The sequence below is a fragment of the Artemia franciscana genome, chromosome 5 (assembly GCF_032884065.1).
Source record: "Artemia franciscana chromosome 5, ASM3288406v1, whole genome shotgun sequence".
Taxonomy (NCBI): Eukaryota; Metazoa; Arthropoda; class Branchiopoda; order Anostraca; family Artemiidae; genus Artemia; species Artemia franciscana.
In genome coordinates, this window is record NC_088867.1 from 42,594,158 (window position 1) to 42,611,222 (window position 17,065).

The 17,065-nt window shown below is 34.7% G+C and overlaps 1 protein-coding gene across 1 annotated transcript; it reads right to left on the reverse strand.

Moving 5' to 3' along the window:
• Positions 1-1,400: 1,400 nt before the first annotated feature.
• LOC136027441 (uncharacterized) lies at positions 1,401-16,704 on the reverse strand. The gene is made up of 3 exons (XM_065704722.1): positions 16,568-16,704; positions 10,151-10,941; positions 1,401-1,900 (listed from the first exon to the last, which is right to left on the reverse strand). The coding sequence occupies exons 1-3, from the start codon at positions 16,635-16,637 to the stop codon at positions 1,535-1,537; spliced, it is 1,227 nt and encodes a 408-aa protein (XP_065560794.1). The 5' UTR covers positions 16,638-16,704; the 3' UTR covers positions 1,401-1,534.
• Between the last annotated feature and the right edge of the window lie 361 nt (positions 16,705-17,065).

Consider the following 17,065-nt stretch of genomic DNA (forward strand, 5'->3'; position numbering starts at 1 on the left):
TATTATCCCATCATTGCTAACATTTATCTTACCCTGATATGATAACTCAGCCCTCAGAAAGAAAAAAAAAAAAAAAAATGTAAAAACAGATACTATAGAATGTTCTATACCACATATTCTGTCTATATTTTGGAATATTATTAAAATGTTCCAATATCTCTTCTTTTCTTCGTTATTTTTGTTTTTCATACTTTTTCTGTGGCTGCGCGATTCTATAGATGGGGGGGGGGGGATAAGCTTAGCACCGTGTGCAAGGAAGTAGATCGCTATGGAGGACATAAAAGGGCGATGTAAGTGAATTGTTTGATTTCTTTAGTTTCCCAAAATTGAAAAGAAAAGCAACGATACGAGATTATCCTTTCTTCATTTTGTTAAGGCTGGAAATATAATAGAACTTCTATTCACTATTTATAGCAATGCCTATTGTTGGTTAGATGGGAAAATATATTCCATTAAAAGTTGTATTAGGCCTGCTTTGTTTAAATAAAAATTTAATACTTTGTGGTGTTGAGGGTACTGTAAACTAAAATATAACTCTCTTTGTGTAAGGCACTGTGTAGTGCGGTATCGCTATCATTGTTTATCAAGTTATATTGCTAAATTTTATCATTTTTTATTTATAATACAAAAATAGACGCTTATCTAACAGATTCGGTTGAGTTTAAATCATTTCACCGCATATTTCCTTCTTGATTGTTTATAGATTCCGTTTAATCCAAGATCATGTTTATCCAAAGTACTATAGGTCCATATTACCTCGGATAACCGCGGCTCTACTGTACCTACTTTTCCTACTTTTCCTACTTTTTGAAGATATATATGGTTGTTTAAATTTCTACTGTACCAATTCAAATACTCAGAAGTCATTTTCAATGTCGATATCAGTGTTTACCAACACAATTTCGTTTACTAATTCGGGCAAGACTTTTACATATATGAGTCAAAATATAACTGAGTTAGAATACATTTTATATTACCGATGCTGATGCTTGTCAAACACTTTCTATGTCCTGTCTGGTAAATAGTCTGTATTTTGTGACAGGAGTGTAACAACTGGTTTTCTCTTATTTGGCAACAGGGTCAGGTATTTGATCCAATTATAACAAAGCCAAATCAAATAATATTTATAAATATTTTCAAAAATGTATGGTGTAAAAAACCTTAGAATACGGTAATAGAAAGAATTGTTTTTAGAATAAAATGTACGAATACATATCTCCATACAGAGGAAGTGGGAGAGGGTCTTTTTCCTGGAAAAATAGTCTAAAAACAAATTTCAAGTTGTAATCCCTCCTAGAAAAAAAGTACTTGTTACTCTCCCTTGCTGCTGATTGACACAGAGCAATTTACCATTTCTACTTATAGATTATATTAGAATGCGATCGTAAAGCTAAGGCGCCTTTATGTATATATATAAATTTATTCAGAAGAAAAAAGACATCTAGATAAGGTATAACCACTACCTACATAAAAGTACAAATTCCACAGTGAGACCTTTCCCCAAATCTGAAAGAACTTGACATTAAATTCTTAATTATGTCAGCAAGGCGACGTTGCCAATATTTGGTATGTCGGGTATAGATTTACGAAGGTCATCAACGCTGCAACAGTAAATGTATCCAGATGATGACAAGCTCTTAAGGCTATCTTTTGGAATCCAAGAAATAGAACTGCAGACATCCTTACATAAAATATAATTGTTAGGCAGCGTTGTCAGAAAAGGATTGTTAATGCTGATTATAGCCAAAGCCTTTTTGGTGCTTGGATCATGGATCACCTTCCAGAAAAATTTGGGAACAGGTATATATTGATTGCAATTTGAATCTCTTGTTAGGTAAACTGACTTAGGTTTTCCCGATGGTCCAGGAAGCGATAAAACGTCAAACGGGCCAGTGATTACCTAAAAGATAATATTATAACTATACATCTCTTATCAATATATTAAGAATGGGAAGACTATAGAGGCCAGCGCTCCAATTGGGGACTTTTGGTAATCGGGGTGATTAGGGGTTGGCATGATAGTATTATTCGACAACTTAATTAGAAAAGTTTACTCTTTTTCTTCGCAAGAAATAAAATCCATTCTTGTTTAATATTTTTTGAGAGTGACTGCTATCGCTGAATTTGAACCAATTTAGTGTGCAAAAATCTAAATTTTTTGCTAAACTTATTTTCAAGCTAAAAAATTTTCAGCTAAAAATAGCTAAACTTCTAGTGACATTTATATATTACCCCCCCCCCCTCCCCTTCCATGCAAAAATATGCAACTGGATCGATGTTTGAACCTTGTATGCAGATTTATGAAATGAAGGCTTGTTTTGAAAATACTAAACAAAATTTACAACAATGGAGAATGGAATACATCTTATTTGAGAATTATCAGTGAATATAAAATACAATTAGAAATGCTCGCTAGTAAGCTCTATAGACTGCTGTTGATTGAACGACTCTAGAAACTATTTGAATTCAGTTGGGAAAGCATTTCCTAATCTTGAAAAATGCTATTCTAGCTCCTAACTATTACCATTTACCACTTGTAGGAAGTGCAAAATCCTTTGCACCTGTAGGAAGTGATGGCTAGGGGGGGACATAGCGAGATAGGGAACAAATTCGCTCCTTTTCTTTCTCTTTTTGGGAGTATTATAAGGTTGTGAAGTTTTCTTGGCTATCAACCAACATTGAAAGTCGTCGTTTATTTTTAGTATATGGTCAATATTCCTCCTATGCAGTGCCCTTTTTTGTCTTGATCTGTAATTATGCAATAACATATATATTTTTAGTATATTGTCAATATTCCTTCTATGCAGTGCCGTGTTTTGTCTTGATCCCTATATATGCAATAACACATCTATTTTTAGTATATTGTCAATATTCCTTCTGTGCAGTGCCCTATTTTGTCTTGGTCCCTATATGTGCAATAACATATATATTTTAAGTATATTGTCAATATTCCTTTTGTGCAGTGCCCTGTTTTGTCTTGATCCCTATATATACAATAACATATATATTTTTAGTACATTGTCAATATTCCTTCTATGCAGTGCCCTTTTTTTGTCTCGATCCTTATATATGCAATAACATATATATTTTATTGCCGTCAATTTATGTGTGTGTTTGCATTGTCAACTATTTTTGCACTGGTTCTGGCTTTTTTGTTTATAATAAACTATTATTGTTAGAGCAAATAGATATATTTTGGTTATGTTCTTCTGTCTAGATGATCAAGCAATTTCACTTGTTTTTTGAAGAAACCTGCTGTAAGTCTGATCTGTCCGGCCAATTCTTAGCAAGCAATGCTCTTCTTATCTGCAGATTAGGTCTAACTTTTTTTGTTCAAGCTTTTTCACAGGCCTTTCACAACCTGTTGAAGTAGGAGCTTAAAAACACCCTTCTATCCAATATTTTGAGGTACAGATTATTTCCCAAAAGCTGCGTAAGCCTAGCTGAAACATATCCGAGTTAGCAAAAAGTCGCTGTTCCACTTTTTTGTTAAACTACGGATAATCTGAAGTTAAAAATGTCCATGATATGTGGGTGTTGGTTATTCACTTGATATGGAATTCAGTCAAATTGACTTCTAAAAGGTTATTTGGCCTTCAAAAGCCAAAATATGTTGTTTTATTCTACCGTTATCTTTTAATTGTGTTTGTATGAATGTAGCGAGTGTTTTGCTGCAAAACAATCTCAAACAGAACTGAGACTTAGTCAGTTTGGCAACTGAGGGATTCATATAGAAGGACCTTTGAAAAGCTTAGATATATCGTGGATCTGTTGTATACAGATCTACCTCGTTGATTTGTTGTATACAGAATTTTCTGGAATCTACCTCGTTGATCTGTTGTATACAGAATTTTCAGGAATCTACCTCGTTATCTCAACTACTTTTTGCAGAAATGATTACCTGATTTTTTTGTACTATTTCTTGCAGAAGTTTACCATGAAAACCTTTCATCAGAGATACTCGAAGACATGGCCTCCATCATATTAGTTACGTACCCTAGTATAGGCGATGATACTATGTTCAAAGAAGCTAAAGCAAAGATGAACTCCTCAGCAGTGCAATAATCTTCACCGCTTATGGCGGGTTTGCTGCTCAAAATTGATATTCTTTCTGACTTAGAGGCACATGGGTCGTGGCTGAAAACAGGAAAACAAAGCGAAAACATGAAAGAAAAATTGCAAGGAACAACAACTACTCCTAGTACACTCATCTGTTCATCCCATCTCCCCTTATCCTGCATTCTCCGAAAAATTTGGCGACACATCGCCATGCGAATGTACTTCCCCACATTCCTTATATCCAATTGACAGTTGCTCTGCAACTATATCCGCTATCCATTTTCAAATGTCTCAACTCATTGCCGTTGCACACCGATGTTGAACTAGCAGCGAAACATGTTACTCAACCGGAATAAAAAGAAAAAAGTCGCAGCGCTTACCCCCCCCCCCCCCCCCCCAATAAAAAATTATAAAGTCCCCTCACCCCCGATTAAAATATCCATGAAATATTGACCTTTTAGCCGTATAACACAGCAGGTTAGATTTACTGAAACTATAATTTTGGAAATGCTAATTTATCAAACACTTCGTGGTAACGAACTGCAAGTAAGGAGTGACACGGCTCAATTGTAATCAAAACTCTAAAAAACAGAATTTTGATATCAATAGATACATTAAAAGAATGGTCTTATTATAACAATTCCAAATATACAAGATTCATTAAGCTTACTGTTACCCATAAAAGGTTATGAGCCTGAGAAAATTTACCCGATTTTAGAAAAAAGGGGGGAAACACCTTCTAAAAGTCAAAGAATTTTGATAAAAATCACATTATCAAGTTCAGCGTATCTGAGAACCCTACTGTAGATGTTTCAAGCTCATTTCTACAAAAATCTGTGGAATTTTGTATTTTTTTTCCAAAAGACAGATAACGTATGTGTGTTTGTTTGTTTTTCTTTTTCTTTTTTTTGCTTTTACCCAGGGGTGATAGTACCGAACGAATAGTCTCAGAACATTCAGAAGGGGCTCATTTGATCGGAAATTAAAAGTTGTAGTACCCTTCTTAAGTGACCAAAAAGATCGGAGGGCAACTAGCCATCCTCCTACGCCCAAAATAGTTCTGATAGCCAATAGTGAGATAGCCATTTTTGTCAGCATAGTTGAAAGGCCCAAAACAATGCCTTTTGAGATATCTTGACCCCCCCCCTCATCCTCTCGGTTTTTTAGTTATAAGATTTGCCCGCTTTTTATGTATTGTATTTGTTATTTTGAACTACATAGACATTTTTCGAGAGGAGGGGTGGGATTTTGTGCTTTGGGTGGATTTCTATGGGGATAATTTTCTTTGGTGAGAGAAATTTCCAGGGGAATTTTTCACTGTGGGGTTTGACAGAATTCTTATACGTAACTATTTTTACTTGTCTTACTTTCTCTTTGCCAAATCAATCTTGCATGTTGAAATGTCCCGGAAGAATTGTTCGGGGAAATTTTTTTAGCGTGGTCTGATTTCCGAGAAAGAATTTCCGTGGAAGAGGGAATTTCCAGATTGATCAGAAAACCGATTAGAGTTTTTTCAAATGAAGTATTTTTTCAAATGAAATTACTCTAAGGATAGTTTTTAGGCTGAATAGTCTAAATTTGGCCACCCTCCTTTTCCGACTGTGCTATGTAGTTTCCTGTAATCACTATTCATCCGAGCTCCACCCCCTCTCTCCATGCTCGGAAATAGAAGCAGCCATCAGAGATCTGAAGGCCAACAAACCACCTGCAGCCACCACAGCCACCTGCTGGCAGTGAGAGAATATAGCCAGAACTTCTGAAAGTCAATTGCGGGGACCCCTTGTTGTCTTTATCATAAAATCACCACATTTGCCTTGGAATTAAGTCGCTTACCCACACCATGGTGTAAAGCCACGAGAGTCCCTCTCTATGAGAAAAACTCAAAAATAGTCTCTGGCAAATAACGACCTATCTGTCTGACTAGCCATGCCGCTAAAATACTGACAAAAGTCATGCTAAGGCGCATCCGAGCAGTATGCTCAGCAGTCATCCCTGAGCACAAAGTTGGTTTAAAACCAAATAGATCGACAGTCAATCAGATTTTCGCAGCCCATCAGATCATGGAAAAATATCTTGAACGAGACCGCAGTATCTACCCCTACTGTGTAGATCTCAAACTGGCCTTAGACCTCCTCTGGAGAGAAGGCCTATGGTACATTTTTTCCCTTTGGAATTCCTTTTAATTTTTTCTCCCTAATTAGGGACCTGTGCACAGAGTTCAGAAGCCGTGTTATGACCGGAGAAAGCCTTACCGAAAGCTTTGAAACGTCGACCGATTTTGTACAAGGTTGCATACTATCATTGGAACTCTTCAATCTCTTTTTAACTACAGTCCATTCAGTATTGCCGATGATATAACCCTAATTTTCTCCATGATCTTCAATCCCAAGCCGACAGTTTCCAGACGACCATCAAAGTCTTTGGGATGATCATCAACGCCTCGAAAATGATAGCCATAAGCTGCTCACGTAAAAAAAGTTCTCAGGTAAACTCCAGCCTTCAGCTTGAAGGTGATAATATAGAGTGGGTAGAAAGACTCGCCTACATTGGTGGCTTACTCCCCCCCCCCGACAGTACCACTCCAAGGATATCAAGAGACATCTGGCACTTGCGGATTCCAACTAAAAGTCTGGTGCCCATCTGTAGGAACAAAGCTTAACAACGACACTTAAAGTAAGGCTATTCAGCTCACTTATCACCCGTATCGCCATTAATGGCTGTGAATCTTCAATACTAAAATAGATGATCAGTACCATCTTGCTGTCTTTGAAACAAAGTCACTAAAACGTATTTCTGGTATCAGAATAGGATCTCCAACAGCAAGCTTTTCCGTAATTTTAAGGTCAAACTAACGACCCTTGACAGAATAAAACATGCAGCAGCTTAGATAGCTAGAACACATACAACGCATGGAAAATACTCGTCCCCCGAAAATAATTTGTTTAAAACCAGGTACATAGTTCTTTACTTAGAGGGCGTTCCCAAAGTGATGAAAGGCCAGCTTCTCGTCGTTTAGCCTATCGTGCCTTTTCCGCCTGGCAGAAGATAGAAGCGCATACAGGAGTTATATCAATAGACTGGTGAAAGAAGAGGCCCCGATAAAGGACAGACAGGACTTCAGGTAAGTCAATTAAAAAGAAGAAAAAAACTATTTGCACTCTTATAATGGAGAAGATAAAGTAATTTCGCATTATCAGCCGCCAACAAGTTCGGGTCTTATAATTAAGTGCGAAAATAAAATAGAAAAGTTTAGTAAAGTCAACATGCTTCGGCTCAATTAGCAAAAGAAAGAATTTACTTCATTCTTGAAAAATAATGGTATTACAATTGACTTGACCTGTATCTGATTTCAACTATAAACAACCAAGAGAGATAAAACTCTACAAAAAGAAAACTTCAAACGAGACGACGGCCAGTAGAATTGAAAGACTAAAACAACGTGGATATTTCGCCTGTATCCAAACAAGGCCTCTTCAGCACAAGATAGAAAATTAAAAGAAAACTAATCTAGAAACAAATAAAAACCACCACCAATAATAATAAATACAATTTTCGCTACTTATCCACGTAGGGAAAAACAGCTATTTGAGTTACTTCAATGAGAATCAAAGAGCAAGTATAAGTAGCGTATAAGTGAGTATAAGTAGCGACAATTGTATTTATTATTATTGGTGGTGGTTTTTATTTGTTTCTAGATTAGTTTTCTTTTAATTTTCTATCTTGTGCTGAAGAGGCCTTGTTTGGATACAGGCGAAATATCCACGTTGTTTTAGTCTTTCAATTCTACTGGCCGTCGTCTCGTTTGAAGTTTTCTTTTTGTAGAGTTTTATCTCTCTTGGTTGTTTATTGTCATGTCTGGTCAGTTCGGCTTAAGAACTTTCAACTGATTTCAACTAGTTTAACGTAGGGGGATGTAAGTTTTTGAAATAAAAACACTTTCATTTTTCTATAGTACCATATCAAAAGATGGGTGAGACATATACGAATGATATTTAGTTTTACAGCTTTGTTATATTAATATATACAAACAAACAGTTTTCCCATAAATGGGTTTTATTTAGCTACCAACATTACTTATTATATAATATGACTGATTATATAAAATAAATGTTTGTACTTGGTTATGCTCGACGATTTATTTTACCAAAACGATCCTCTACAGCCGCTCAGAGGTCTCCTGTATATCAGACAATTCTATTATGGAACTCCATCCCTTTGGATGTCCCTCTTTTTCTTTCTGCAAATGCATTATTTCTTCGGGTCTTTCCAGTTAAATAATTTTTGTCTCTCTTTTAATTCTATCCCAATTTGTATGTCACTTCTCTTCTTTTAAAATCTTGTCCTGTTCCAGTGTTTTTTTTTTTTTTTTTTTTTTTTTTTTTGTATATATTTTATAAGTGTTTTTTTTTTGTTCTCTGTGGCCCATTACAAGCATAGCTTCTTGGGCCTATTAATTGATTTACTTTTGTAATAGTTTTCTTTAGTATTAATAAATTGATTGATTGATTGATTCTAAATCCCTTTAATTCAAGTATTTTCGTTTCACTTTTATTTTTACTTTTCGCATTTGACTTTTATGCAATTTCAGAATTAAGCGTTTAGTTGACCTCCAGCCCAGCTCAGCCCAATTTTGAAGATTGAATTTTCATATAACATAAATGACAGATAATGCTTTATTGTTTCCGTTTAACTTTAAGCCTAACGTTTTGGAACATTATTTAAATTTAAAAAAATAGCACCATTGTTAGATCATTTTTAAGTTGGCTTATAGATTTACGCTTTATGCTTACACGACTTTCAGAAGCGACATCCTTTTTCAGTGATGCGGAAAATCTTTTTCATATTGTAGTTTATTCGACATTTTGTTATGTCCTGCTCCGGTTAAAGCTATTTTCGTAAAAAAAAAAACAAAAAAAAACTAAATTTCCTGATCGTTACATGCTAAAGCTATCTTCTGTGGTGGGGCTCCCCTCCCCATAATTTCGTTTGACTATCAATGTTCAGGCATGATTTTATTTTAGAATATGGTTTGAAATGAAATTTAACGAATTTAAATTTTGCTTTTTGATTCTCTTATATGTACCCGTTTTGAAATACAAATGAGTTGGTTGTATGTCTTATAGTTTAGTGGCTGAATTATTTAGAGGAATGTTTAGCAATACTCTCACCAAGGAAAACTCTTCACCTGGCCCTGCCTTAAAAAAAAAAGGCTAATTCAGTTAAGAATAGTGATTTTTCCTGCATCAGAGCTGCTTTTTCGAGTACTTCAGTTGCAAAATGGTGATATAGGGCACAGTAATATCTCAGGCTGTTTCCTATAAATTAACTCGGCATGGAATTATTTATAAGGTTAGATCAAGGCTTGATTATAATTTCTTCTAACGAGGAAAAAAGATTAGGGATGCTAATGAGCTGTTTTCCGACAGATGTATGGAATAAGCAGTGTTTATGAACATACAAATTTAAGTTACTTAAGTTCTTTGATGGTTCAAGATAAAAGATAGCCTTTTGATAGCTTATTTGACAATAAACCTTTTTTGGTGGGGCGGAAATTACGTCTGCAAATTTAAATGATTGATAGGAACTGGTGGAACGGGAAAACCTCTGAAACATCCCTCTATCGACTTTGTATGACGCCTGGTTTGATACCGGAGCCTAACCTTCCATCACGGGAAAAATACAAACTTATATATTTTCAAAAATGGTCATAAGAGAGAAATATTGGGTCAAAATAGGTTTGCATAACAAAGAGTTATGCACACCACTGCTATGTAGCACATGATCGCAAGCTGGGGAGGTGAAAATACCCTTCCTAGATTTGGAAAATTCCTCGTTTTGGTATTTTTGTTGAAAATTATTGAAAAAGCAAAATTCATGGTTTTGAAAAATGCCTTGCTTTGTATCTTCATGAAAAATTTGGAGAAAAAATCCTTTCCCCTCCCAAAATTATTATGAATATAATAATTCGGTGATTTTGTGAACCCTTGGTATAATATATTAGTAAGAAAATGTTTTTCTTCATCAAATAATTCATAAGTTATTTGCTTTCTGTTTTTAATGAAAATCAAGCCAAATTTATTTTAAATCTTACCTGAAGATCAGTTTTCAGTTTAATTGCGAGGTCTCTTACAGCAGATTCAATAGATTTCCAGTTTCCATTATTTATAACTTGGTATTGAGGCGCGGCATTCATATAGTAGAAAGTTGCATCTTGCATTGGATCCCAGACAAAATCACTGTTTGCTATTAAATGTCCTCTCGCTAGATACAATTGCTTAGAAGTATCAAGGTATTTCTGTGCTAATGCACTTCCAAATGTGGTATTAAAAACTGTTTCTTGGTTTGTTTGAGCATAAGCTTCGTTCATTGAGACATCGCGATAGTAACCATAGTGATAACCTTCTTTGAAACTTGGCCGTGATCCACCAGCATCTTGCGCAGCAAGACCAGTCCCATTAATAATTGCTGAAGTATATAAAGGTTCAGAATCAATCTTATTGAAACATACTCTTATTTGCTCTTTGAATGTACCCTCGGTATTCCAACCAATAAGTACCATTGTGCTCATCTTATCGTTTCCGCATTTTCCATCTTCTTTCATATCTTCTTTTATTCCTCTTAGACATGTCAGAGTAGGAAATGAATACTCTTTATTGAGGTGTTTAAATTTCAGACCGGAGACGCAAGATATTGTTGCCGTTGGGGTTTTAGTGAACGTTAGGTAGTTACCAGTTCCAGGGCAAGTTAGTTGTATAGATTCTTTAGACTGGAGGCTAAGAACGCGGTTTGAATTGACAACTTTAGGAAGAAGCAGCTTATTTGCTGATGAGTATATTAGTGGTGGGTTTTCAGGTAGATCCTTAGACAGTGTGATTGAGCATCCTAAAAGACAAAATCTTTAATTGAAAAGAAGACCCAAGATTAAATTAAATAAAAAACGAAATTTTTTCAGCAACAAAGCATCTTTAGTACATCCTCTTTCTTTTTTGAAATAGTTTGAACAACATTTACCTCTCGTCCCCGAACTAATTCTAGAAATTCCTAATTCCAAAGCACATATTTGATGATAGCATCAATTCTATATTTTGTTGTACAAATAACAAAATGATTGATGAAAGGATACAACTAAAGAAGAAAAATTGATTTGGCAGAATATCGTGAAAAAACAAAATAAGATCAAGCCTTCCACTAACAGACTGGAAAGAGTCATGGGGATTGACTGAATATACCCTATTAGGGATCTTTTGAAGTGATTGCGGATCTTTGAATAATGCCAACAACGTTTTTGGAGCACCAATATGCAATGGGCATCCATACTCGGTGATCGTTCTGATGCAAAACTTGTAAAGTGGGATGATCGAATTGAGCGGTAGAAGCTTTTTGCAGCGAAAAGTCATATCCATTTTTCTTGCAGAGGAGGTTCTCGCGCGATCAAGCTGGGTTTTTCGAGAGAAAAGTAGTCATGTTTTACGATTATGTATTAGAGAACTTTTCGCCAGACACACATGTGTTCACTGGTGCAAACATCATAATCGTTTACTACGCAAACATATAGTTTACTAGCGCCAAAAGGTGGCACAGGGTATCCACCGTCATTTGTGAGAAGTAAATTGTCTCAGAAACTAAACATTGGAGTTGCAGAAGTTATTTTTAAAGAAATATTTTCGAATTTTCCTCAGGGGAGAAAACAAAGGTTTGAAAAAATTGCTTGAAAAGGTCATAAAGGTCTTTTGGGTATTCTTTCTTCTTGAAAAGGTTGAAGAGGAGTTGTATTTTTTTTTTTTGGACTAACGGTTTATAATTTTGGATATAATTTATGCTAAATAAATATATTAGATTTAAGGTCTTTTCAATTTAGAAACCCACATTTAGGTTACCATTTGGAAGGAAACTTCTGTGTGAATTGACGTTTTTTTGTAAGGATTCAGCTAATAAAGTGAAGTTTTTTTTTTCAAACTGTAGAGCTATACCGAAGCCGAAACGAGCAGAAATCTTATGTTGGATAACTAGAAATTGTTTTTTACTCTCAGCAAATCACTAAACTTCAGCTCTGAAAATAATCACGTGATTTTTTGCAACGGAGGCTGATACCTAGAGGAAGCAAGTATTTTACATTGTTGACGTTGCTTACGGATAGCAAGTTTCAGTAAATAGTGACAAAAATTTGCTTTGGAAACACATCCTATTTGGTCTCACAGCCTGGGGGTCAATCTTAAATCTTTAGAAAAAGCTTTTCATGGGGGAGGGGCTACGGGAGTTCAAGTCTTGTGTCGTGTGGGAAAGCGGATATTTTTCCGGTCCTCACAAAACAGTATACACTCCGTTTTTATCGTTTCGTCTGACGGGACTGAAATAAAAAGTCCATTGAAAAATTGACAATAAGTTAGTTCAATAAAAAAAAAAAAAGATAAAACACTGAAAGATAAAATATAACATTATTGAAAGTATGATAACAAAAACAACAGAAACTACAATAAATATTGGAGTCAAAGCTAAAAGGACCAGAAAGTACCACAAATAAGTTAGACACATATCCATCAAAATGCTAAGGTTTTATTTGTGCTTCTTTGAAAACTAAAACAAAAACTGTTTGAAAACTAAACGAAATGTTTCAAAAACTAAAAAATGTTTTCAAAGGTCTTATTTAGCTCTCAATTTATTTATAGTTCCCCAAAATAGATTTTAAAGGAAGTATAGTGAAGAAAATATGACGCGCCTATGATAGGCACGGGAGCTGAAGGAAGTGGAAAGAGGATATGCACTTTATTATTAACAGCAAAGAATCAATGCTTATTATACTCACCATCACCCACCTGATTTTCCTCTGCACGAATTCATTGCTGCCAGCCTTAGTAAAAAACTTACTCTACTGCTTAATCTTTGTTTGTTTAATGGGTGTACATTGTTTATTGTGTATTCCGTAATTTTTTTGAATTTAATCTAGTAACGTCTTTGCTAAATTAAATAAAAAACAAATTTTTTAACGGAAAGTATGGAGCGACATTAAAACTTGAAATGAACAGAAATTACTTCGTATGTGAAAGAGGGTCTCCCTCTTCAACGCCTTGCTCTTTACGCTTGGCCTCAAGCTCTATTTGCATTCGCAATGTCAAGATGTTTAATCTTACATAAGCCACTTATCGATCAATTTTGTTTCAGTCTAGTTGTGACCCCGAGCTTTGTGTACAAATTAAATAAAAAAAGTAAATTTTTTTAACTGAAAGTAAGGAACGACATTAAAGCTTAAAACGAACAGAAATTATTTGTATTTGAAAGAGGCTTTCCCCTCCTCAACGTTCCGCTCTTTACACTGAAGTTTGACTCTTTGTCGCAGTTGTACTTTTTTAAACAATAAAAAACTGAAAACTAAAATTTTGAATTCAGAATTCTAAAAAAAACTTTTCCAGGAAAATTTTTTGAACCGAAGAAAAAACCGAATTTTGTATTTTCTTTTTCAATTTCGGATTAGTAATTCAATTTTCTATTTAATCCTTACATTATGATCCGAAAGAAGCCCCGTTTTCGAAGCTAGAATAGTTTCATTTTGCTTCTTATTTAAAGTGCTAAAAAACATTTATTGAAATTTTTCCCGAGAAGCTACTAGACATTTTAATAACTTTTCACTGCAGGAGTTTTCACTCTGGTTTTCACAATTTCATACTAGAATTTATTATGGGATTAAATAAAAAAAAATAGTTTTTCTAACTGAAAGTAAGGAGCGACATTAAAATTTAAAACGAACAGAAATTACTCCGTATATGAAATGGGTTGTCCCCTCCGCATTCCCTCGCTCTTCACGCTAAAGCTTTTAATTGTTTTAAAAAGTAGAATTGTGGCAAAGAGTCAAACTTTAGCGTAAAGAGCGAGGGATTACAGAGGGGACAACCCATTTCATATACGGAGTAATTTCTTTTCGTTTTAAGTTATAATGCCGCTCCTTACTTTCAGTTAAAAAAACTAAATTAATGCATGTCTGATTTTGGCTCTCCGCAAATAAATTATTAAAATGAAATTTGTATGTTAATATCTTTTTGGCTAAATGGCTTTCTCTTAGTTTTGATCAGACGATTTTGAGAAATAAGGGGTGGGGAAGGAGGCCTAGTTGCCCTCCAATGTTTCGGTTACTTAAAAAGGCAACTAGAATGGCTTTCTCTTAGTTTTGATCAGACGATTTTGAGACATAAAGGGTCGGGAAGGAGGCCTAGTTGCCCTCCAATTTTTCGGTTACTTAAAAAGGCAACTAGAACTTTTAATTTTTAACGAACGTTTTTATTAGTAAAAAATATACGCAACTTAAGAATTAACTTACGTAACAAGCTTTTATGTTCTTATATTTTTATTATGTATACGAGGGGGTTTTGTACCCTCGTTAATACCTCGCTCTTTACACTAAATCGTAATTTTGTCCCAATTCTTGAAGAATGACCCCTGAATCAGAAAGGACGTAGAATAAATAGTTGAAATTACTAAAAAATACTCTAGCATAAAGAGCGAGGTATTTATCTCCTCCTTAATACCTCGCTCTTTATGCTAAAGTATTCTTAGAGCCCCTCATATGCGTAATAATCTCTGTTCGTTTTAAGTTTCAATGCTACTCCTTACTTTCAATTGAAAAAAATGTTTTCATGTTTATTTTTTCATTGTTTTTTTTTGTAGTAATGCTAGAAAATCCTGTACCTTTTTCATTGAATTTTTCTTCCCCCATGACATATTCCTCCAATATAAGCTCCTCCCACATAGCCTCCTCCCCTCAACCCCACCCCCAAACCAAAAAATCCCCCTGAAAACGTCTGTACACTTCCCAATAACCATTACTATATGTAAACACTAGTCAAAGTTTTAACTTGGAGCCCCTCCCCCAGGGATTGTGGGGGAGTAAGTCATTCCCAAAGACATTATGGTTTTCGTTATTATGGTTATTATGGTTATTATGGTATGAGTTATTATGGTTTTCGACTATGCGGAACAAAATGGTTATCTCAAAATTTTGATCCGTTGACTTCGGGAAAAAATGAGCGTGGGAGGGGGCTTAGGTGCCCTCCAATTTTTGGTCACTTAAAAAGGGCACTAGAACGTTTCATTTCCGTTAGAATGGGCCCTCTTGCGACATTCTAGGGGGGGCTTCCCCCTATTTTCCAAAATAAGACAAATTTTCTCAGGCTCTTAACTTTTGATGACAAAGACCAAATTTGATGAAACTTATATATTTAGAATCAGCATAAAAATTCAATTCTTTTGATGTATCTTTTAGCATCAGAATTCCGTTTTTTAGAGTTTCGTTTCCTATTGAGCCGGGTCGCTCCTTACTACAGTTCGTTACGACGAGCTGTTTGATTTCCATCTGTTCCTGTTATCAAAAACCAGAATAGTGACGCGTGGGTCCTTATTTATTAATATTTAGTTTAGCCTACTATATACCATATTTACTTTATTTAGCTTACGCTCATACACTGTGCTAAATGATAGGTTTGATGGTTTTTTATTTTTGAATACTATGTTTTGTTTGATTAATGATAGAAACGCAAGAAACAAATGAACTGCAACCCTGAATCCGAGTTATTGATTCTCTAGGGCGTGGTCCTTTGGCGGTAAATTTACCCCCAACTCCAGTGGGATTGGGAATTTAAAAACCCAACTGGACTGGGAATTCATAGTGAAACACAGTAAGAAAAATTGACTCCGAAAAGTAAAGAAATCAATTATTAGGAAGAAACTATATGGTGTTGTGTTTCAATTTGGTATTCACCATGCTGTCTTAGAGAACCAAGAGACATATGAAAAAACAGGAGAGAAAAAGGAGACAAAGGAAACCTATAAAAACTAAACTTAAGTATACGCTAAATTAAAAAAATTTATTTAAGAAGGGTTGCCTGCAAACTCTTTCTAGTAATTGGGAGATGTGTAAAATAAAGACTTTAAGAAGTAAAGAAGGTAAGATTTTACGAAAGATTTTATCACAGAACAAGAGCAATATTTTTTCCAAATATTGCACAATATTTCACTACATTTCGCTTCTTCACACTAAGAAGTGTGAATAGCAGGTAAAAATATCGGCCAGCATCCCCATCCACCTTTGCCTATTGGCGTACGATCACTTATTCACATATCTAGTAACCAGTAATATGAAATTTTTCATGAATCCGTAATAAAAATAAACAAGGTTTTCCTTAGGCTAAACACATTGCCAAAAAGCTAACCAAGAATATCAGTGGAAATTTCCCCACTAGATGGGCGTAATTGTGGGCGATTTTATGGTTGATTGTTTAATGCGTGATTCCCATTAAATGGGCATAAATCATGACTAAATTTTGTCATATTTAATGGCAAAATCAGCATATCCTTTTAGCGTTCTGTCGTTTCTTACAGACCTGAAACTGTACACAGCCCATCCTCCCCCTAAATGACATTTTTTTTCATAGAAAAAATTCTTATTTATTCCGAAGTATTTTAAAAAAATACAATGAAAAGCATTTCTTAATGTAGTAATTTTTTTAAGAGTTTGACTTACCCTGTCCATATGCAGTTTTATAAACTGTAAAAAATACGATAAAATTTAGGAATAGAACTTGGTATATCATATTGGTAACTTTGAATAATACTTACGAAAATTCAAAATATTACTCTTAATATACCAGTACAACGGAAGTAATTACCACGCCTCTTTTATCCAAAAAAAAAATTGCGGTTTTCTTTGTTAGAACACGTTTAGGAAATTGGGAAATAGAGGAACTTTTATAGAAAAAGCTCTATTTTGTCTCTTACAAAAGAAAATAATTAGAATAATTTTACGGCTGTTTAAACCATACAATTTTTTTCCATTATTATTATTCTTTTTAATATATGTTCAGTCAGTCATGATTGCCGCATTAGCTGCAGCCTAATAAAGAGAGCCACTGCCCATAGTAACTGAAACTTGAAAGGAAATTTTGAAACAATTCTTTAGAAAATGAACATTTTTGTGTAATATTAATTGAGAAATGCCAGCTTAGATTTATCTTTATAGTAT

Bases quoted from the DNA above. Each gene is read 5' to 3' on its own strand.
- LOC136027441 (XM_065704722.1), bottom strand. From the start codon at position 16,637: ATGATATACCAAGTTCTATTCCTAAATTTTATCGTATTTTTTACAGTT. The intron at 10,942-16,567 runs GTAAGTCAAACT...TTTGTCTTTTAG, and splicing joins TAAAACTGCATATGGACAGG to GATGCTCAATCACACTGTCT. The intron at 1,901-10,150 runs GTAAGATTTAAA...ATTATCTTTTAG, and splicing joins AACTGAAAACTGATCTTCAG to GTAATCACTGGCCCGTTTGA.